We start from the raw sequence: 6,860 nt of genomic DNA on the forward strand, positions 1-6,860 counted from the left end.
CACACACACACACACACACACACACACACGCACACACACTCAGGGGCAGCAGCTGGGAGGCAGCATCAAGTGCACACCACAGTGGTCAAAGGTATTTCCCAAAGAGAAAAAAACACCACTTTGTAACAGGAGCTGCGCACATGAGGACTGAAGTGACCAATGCAGACCATAAGGCGCACCCGCACACCTGCCACACAACTGCGCGACTCCTAATACCCAAATACCAGCTCATCCTCCATCCTCTCAGGGTTTTACATTTGGACTCGGATGCGAAGTATTGTCATGGCGCCCCCTCCCTGCCAGAAGGCACACATGGCTCCCCGGCACATCACGTTGAAATTGTTCCCTTTTTAAATTTTTTGTTTTGTTTGTTTGTTTATGGATTGGTCTGCCGACCTCGTTTGTTTATCCATCCAAGAAAAGAGTTTCTCTAAAACATGTGCATGTGCTCCTCCACATGCCCGGAGCGTGTTTACCGAGCAGAGCGCAGTAAAAGCCAAGGCCGTAATTGCATATTTGTGGAGGTGGTCCTCTGAGGAAATGCGTAATGATTTTGATGAGGAGGGGCGGGTGGGTGAGTGGTGATGGTGGCAGTGGTGGAGGGGGTCTAACCCCAGTACACTTGTACCAGGTCTAATTTTCCAACATGACAGGAAACTCTGTTAAGCTGATAATTGCAGCTCCAATTTCATTTAACTCACTCATGTCAACAGTTGTGTTTTGTTTTGAGAGAAGGAGCTGCCTTTTTTTTAAACTGCCATCCACATAACCGGATAAACCTCTTTTACTCCTAATCGAAGAGACATTTAGAGCATCTTGAATGGGCAAATCTCCGAGGCAACGAAAGGGTTTACTTATATTTACTTATATTTATTAATCTGTTGCCCAATGTGGAGTCAGTCATATGTGAGCTGCCATATGAAACTAAGAAATACCAGGCGTCACTCATAACCGGAATCCACCTATGCGTTGTTAATTTGGGATTTTTTCCCCTTTAAATAAATAAATGGTTCATGTTAAATACATGTTGTTGGAGTGACATTTTCCTTTAAGGGGAAAAAACCCCCACAATGCTCAAACACCATGGAGACTAAATCTGACATTTTTCACTCAATTTAAACAGCATCGGCTTTGTTCCAGTCCATACAGCTGAAATAGCACTTTGGATTTAGACAGACTGAAAACCATCTGTTAAGTGAGCCAGTGCTCGTTTCAATTTTCCTCTATATTTGAGGGGAAAAAATTAACCCTACAATAGGAAACTTACCCCCCACCACCCCTCTCTTTTGTCTTTTTGACGATGACATTTTTATGAAGTGTTTTCACTGTTTTGAGTTGTCGCGCACTGAAATTGAGTAAAAGTGCGACATTTCACCTATTTTTTTAAAATCAATATTGCACACAATGCTCTGGTGTATGCTGCTGTCAAAAGGCTAATTAGTCCAAATAAGGAGTTGGAAGAGCATAATTCAGAGAGCTCAGATCAATGGCCTCCTTTACGCATAAACCCCAGATTAATGAGAGAAGGGGGGAGAGGGGAAAAAAGTTTATTTAATTTTTTTCTGTGAAATCGGTGCTGGATTTCAGCAGCACACAGGAAGGGAGTCGGGGTTTATAAGTTAATAAAGGACGAATGAGACAGCGTGGGGACAAAAAGAAAAAAAGTACAGAATGAGGAATCCCTGCTCCCTGGAACGAATAGGCCTAACGACTGATAGCCTATCCGAGTACTGCATTAACTCCTTGTCGGGGTATGAGCAGACCAGCACTGGCCGTGGCAGAGGGGGAGAGTCCACATCTTGAAATAATCTCGCCCCCCGGGCTGCTCGGGTTAAAGGAGGAGGCGCGGCGCAATGTGGTAGAAATATTAGAGAAACCCGAGAGCCGCTCATCAGACAGCTCATTTACTGAAGCACTGAGGGTTTTACACAGCCCGAGTGCTGCTTACACCCCAGCCTAGTCCCGTGTCCACCTACCTCAGAGGGTTTTTTTTGTTTGTTTTTTGCATAGGGTATCCGCTTTTACTCTTGTTCCACATTATAAATCCCACAGAATTAGTTACATTTGAATCAAATTGAGGTTTTGGGCTTTTAACTGCGCATGTGTGAGAAAAGTGGACATTTGAATGTTTTCTGTTTTTTTAAACAATAATATATAGGGATGCTTTTTTTCCAGTAGCTATAATTTGAGCTTGGTGAGACAGCGGTCCATCCAAGAGGAAAGTGCTACAAATTAATGAATACACGCAAAACAATTCGTTTCAAATTTCATAAATTATTTGTTTTTCTGCAGTGTTTCCATTTAATATACCACACAAATTAAATTCTCGTCTTTATGACCTCGAAAATGAGATGCTGCATTTCAAGGGCCTGTCCTTTCAGCGAGTTCAAATAGCAGCACTGAAGCGATCACGTGGATGTTTAACCCGCAGTTTTGAATTCATTTTCTGTTTTTATTATTTAATAGCCTGGACATTCACCCATATTCCCGAATATTGAGACGTTTTGTTTTTCACACGTTTGCCCGTAAAATCTTACAGCGTGATTTACAGCCTTGCTCCAGAGTCTTTAGAAGTGCATTTTACTGAGTTTGACAGCACTAAAACGAGTTCAAAGCATTAAATCTTTATCACAAAAATATGCCTTAGCGAGATCTAAGGTCTTCAAAAACAAAAACGTTTTCTGTGAAATTGTTTTTGGTTAAATTTTGTATATATTATAATTCAATTGAAAGGGGGGTTTAAGTTTCAGACTCTGGTGTAGATAAAGAAATGTGATCTATATGGCTCAAACCAACAACTGCACCACCGAGGACCAGTGTCGCAGTGAACTCATTTACTAATGGATTGGTTTAGAGTTTCACCCCGCAGAAAACACTGGAGCCAGTGCGGTGCCCGTCTAATCCTTGAAATATAAATGTATAGGCTGCAGACTGAAGGGGTCTCTCCAGAAACCCAGTGATAAAAAGGAGAATGAAGCAAAAGAGTGGCATCTTTTATTTGTTCGGATGGGCTATAATATTAATATTAAGACTCACGTGGATCAGCAAAATGCTTGTCACCAGCAGGATGGATTTTATTTTATTTCAGTTTTATAAAGTGTGTATTAAGTGTTTATGTGTTATTATTAGTCGTGAGGATGTTAGGCAAATTGCAAAGGTCCACTATGATATTTTAACAACCTCTCTCTCTTTCCCTCTTACTCTCACACACACGCACACACGCTTAAGTGGCTGTTTTCCTACTGGTGGTCTATGGGCCGTAACACGTTTGGCAGGTAGTGTTGGGTCCTCGTATAAAAGAAGTTCGTAATGGCGCATAATGGACCCAGCTATCTGAGGAACTTATTAAATTATATCACCTCATAAAATAAACGGCTTTTGTTAATTAATAGGCTATCAAAGGTGAGGGTGAAGCAAAAATGTCCAGCCTGCATGTAATTATGGTGTCCACAACACACAGTGATGGTAAATCGAAGAAAAAAACAGAAAGAAAAAGAAAAACAAAGACTTGGGATTGGTTAAAACAACATAAATTTCAGCAAAAAATAAAAAAAATCTTCTGGGTTTCTACCTAAAACTATTTGTTTATAAAAGCAGACTACAATCTCTGTTTTAATCGAGCATAAACCTGTCTTCAAAAACCAAAAGCTCTGTGTTTTTGTGGGTTCACCCTCCACTGACTATGATTACTGATAACGTGTGGAGGGAGAGCATTCTGTGGTTTGGTTTTTTTGTCCCACGCGGGAAGGTCTGCCGTCCATAGTCACCGTTTAAAGAAGATGTAGCCTCCATTCAGAACACGTTAATGCGACTTTTAAGAGGTCTGTAATAATTGATTAGTGTTTAGGTGCTGCTCTGCTCCCTCGGATGAAGCGGGAGAGGGACTGTGGGGGCGGGAGGTGGGAGCGCTCCTATTTCAGCCCCTGACGCACTGCCTCTGGGGAGGAAACGGAGCTGCAAACTCAGTCCTGCTCTGCTGTACAGGGTGCAGGGCAGAGGGAGAGCCAATCACCGAAACGCAGAGGCTCCCTTTAAGCCTGACATATCTCCAACAGGAACAAATTGTCCCAACAATCAACATCCCAATCTGCTGCGCGCATCAGGGGCTGGAGTGGAGTGGATAGCTTCTAGGCCCGTGCAGCGCGGTCGGATTGCGCTGGATTGCACCGCGAGGACTCACAATTAAACGAATATAAACAAAGTCAACGACAGCTACCGCTTCTTTTTGGATAACAGCGCAGAGGACTGAGCCCCGGACATCATGTCTATATTACCGTCCTTCGGGTTTACACAGGAGCAAGTGGCGTGCGTTTGCGAGGTGCTGCAGCAGGGTGGAAACCTGGAGAGGCTCGGCCGCTTCCTGTGGTCGCTGCCCGCTTGTGATCACCTCCACAAGAACGAGAGCGTCCTCAAAGCCAAGGCGGTGGTGGCCTTCCATCGGGGGAACTTCAGAGAGCTTTATAAGATCCTGGAGAGCCACCAGTTTTCCCCGCACAACCATCCGAAGCTGCAGCAGCTCTGGCTCAAGGCGCACTACGTGGAGGCGGAGAAACTGCGGGGCCGGCCGCTCGGAGCTGTAGGGAAGTACCGGGTACGGAGGAAATTCCCGCTGCCCCGCACGATATGGGACGGTGAGGAGACAAGCTACTGCTTTAAGGAGAAATCCAGGGGGGTGCTGAGAGAGTGGTACACGCACAACCCATACCCGTCCCCGCGGGAAAAGAGGGAGCTGGCCGAGGCCACAGGACTGACCACCACGCAGGTCAGCAACTGGTTCAAAAACAGACGGCAGAGAGACAGAGCCGCAGAGGCGAAGGAGAGGTACGTGAAACTGTCACAGCCTCGCTGCTGTCTCACTCCACGGCAGAAAGCGTTTAGTGTTTTTTTTAAAAAACATGTTTCAAGAGCAAATTATTCTTTGGTAAAAATGCGTTTTGTAAGTGGCTTCAAGCAGCGAGAATATAAATGAATCAGTGACAGCGCTCTGACAGCGTGGCCCTGAAGTAATCCTGAAGTAAAGAGAAAAATATAAATCCTTCTCATGCGAAACACCTCATTCAAATCGTCCACGCACTGAGTATTTTAGGACGTGTTCACGTTTCCACATCAGATCTGTCCTGATAACAGTGAAGGTGTTAAACAGCAGCGAGATGTTGTCAAACGCTGAACTCACTTCAAAAACGCCTGACTTGTCTCGACTCGAATTGTAATCCAAAATAATTTGAATTCCATCAATGTGACTTCTTTTTTTTAAAAAATTCTTTACAAAAAAAAATCATAATAAAATAATATGGACACTTTTTTGAGACCCATGGAAATTTGAAATATGTTAGGCTGTGAGGTTAAATTAGGTTACATGGGGATATAAATGCGTCTAACACACGACTTTTACTTTAAACAGATCAGCAAATGTAGATAATATGCGGTGAAATTAAAAATCAGGAAAAGAATAAGAAGGCGAACAATAATAGTGTTTTTTAATCATTTCTCTCTCACAAAGGACAAATTTCGTTGTTAGCAAAAACGCTGCGGTTTGTGCGCAATATCCATCCACGTTTACAAACTAATAAAGACGTTTCCTCAAGGCCCGCCTCGCTGATATAATGTCATCTACTAAACTGAGAGCATTTTTCTCTAAATTTCCCCGTTGTTGTCATTTCCAGGGAGAACAGCGAAAATAACAACGCAGGCGGCAACAAACAGAACCAGCTGTCCCCTCTAGACGGAGGAAAGTCTCTCATGTCCAGCTCGGAGGACGAGTTTTCTCCACCTCAGAGCCCCGACCAGAACTCAGCGCTTTTGCTTCAGGGCAACATGAGCCACCCCGGGGCCTCCGCTTACCCCATGTCCGGACTGGGGCCCCCACAGCCGGTGCACGGCATGCACGGACACCCACACCAACTGCAGGACTCTTTGTTGGGACCTCTAACCTCCAGTCTTGTGGATTTGGGCTCTTAAAGAGGCTGTCAGACGATCAGATTCGACAAAAGAAAACAGGAAAAAAAAAGGAAAAGACTGATAAGTGTATCAGATTAAATACATGTATGAAATAACACTATAGTAGCCTATCTTATAATATAGACTGACTTGTCTGTCGTTAAATTTGGTTAGAACTAAATTCCTTAAGGCGCTTAACCCATATACCCCCTCCACGACAGGAGCTTTTCTGATCTCCTGCACATGGAAACACACAAACAGGACCTTTCTGAAACTCTTAACGAAACACTTAACTGGACTGTCCGTTTGCTTAATTTATGATATTTTGTTAAAGATAACAAACAAAAAAAATATATAGCGACCTCCTGCTATGGAAACTAAGAGGTAACGTTTTCATTAGAGTCATGGTAATTAGTTTCCAATAAAACAAAACTAATTAATTTGTCTCTGTGTTATTTGTGTATTTAGCGAGGGGCAAAAAAAGGGGGGGAGGGGCTGGTACTGCCTTTTATAAATCCAAGCAAACCAAAGGAAGCACGCCATTAATAGGACAGATTTCTATTATCTTTCTTTTTTTCTTTTTGGGGGGACTTGAATGAGCCCGTCCTCTGACAACTGCACAACAACTAAACAAATCTCCAAATCTGCACGGGTGGGATTTGAATCGGAAATTATTATAAGTCGCCTTTTTTTCCTTCCAGCACGGATGAAATCCTGTTCTACTGGTTCTCAGCTTTTCAACAATAAACCGAGAGTCATGACGGGAAATTTAATTCAACACTAATATGAGTCAACATCAGCAGCTGTCTGTCATGAGGCTGTTGTGTATACGCAGGAACCAGCTTGGACTCTTTTGAAAATCGCCTCTGCTCCATCATACATGTTTTGGCTACAGGAGGAAGGTTTTTTTCTTCCTTTTTTTT

At 43.4% G+C, this 6,860-nt stretch overlaps 1 protein-coding gene across 1 annotated transcript; it reads left to right on the top strand.

Moving 5' to 3' along the window:
* The first annotated feature begins 3,935 nt into the window (after window positions 1-3,935).
* Window positions 3,936-6,377, top strand: six1a (SIX homeobox 1a). The gene is made up of 2 exons (XM_005916668.3): window positions 3,936-4,821; window positions 5,664-6,377. The coding sequence occupies exons 1-2, from the start codon at window positions 4,262-4,264 to the stop codon at window positions 5,956-5,958; spliced, it is 855 nt and encodes a 284-aa protein (XP_005916730.1). The 5' UTR covers window positions 3,936-4,261; the 3' UTR covers window positions 5,959-6,377.
* The last annotated feature ends 483 nt before the right edge of the window (window positions 6,378-6,860 follow it).

This window comes from Haplochromis burtoni, unplaced genomic scaffold, assembly GCF_018398535.1.
Source record: "Haplochromis burtoni strain Fernald_Lab_line unplaced genomic scaffold, NCSU_Asbu1 Contig_16, whole genome shotgun sequence".
NCBI classification, from domain to species: Eukaryota; Metazoa; Chordata; class Actinopteri; order Cichliformes; family Cichlidae; genus Haplochromis; species Haplochromis burtoni.

What these genes read in the sequence shown, in the direction of transcription:
- six1a (XM_005916668.3), top strand. Translation starts at nt 4,262, where the DNA reads ATGTCTATATTACCGTCCTTCGGGTTTACACAGGAGCAAGTGGCGTGC. An exon ending in GCCGCAGAGGCGAAGGAGAG is followed by an intron (nt 4,822 to 5,663) that starts GTACGTGAAACT and finishes TGTCATTTCCAG; the next exon opens with GGAGAACAGCGAAAATAACA.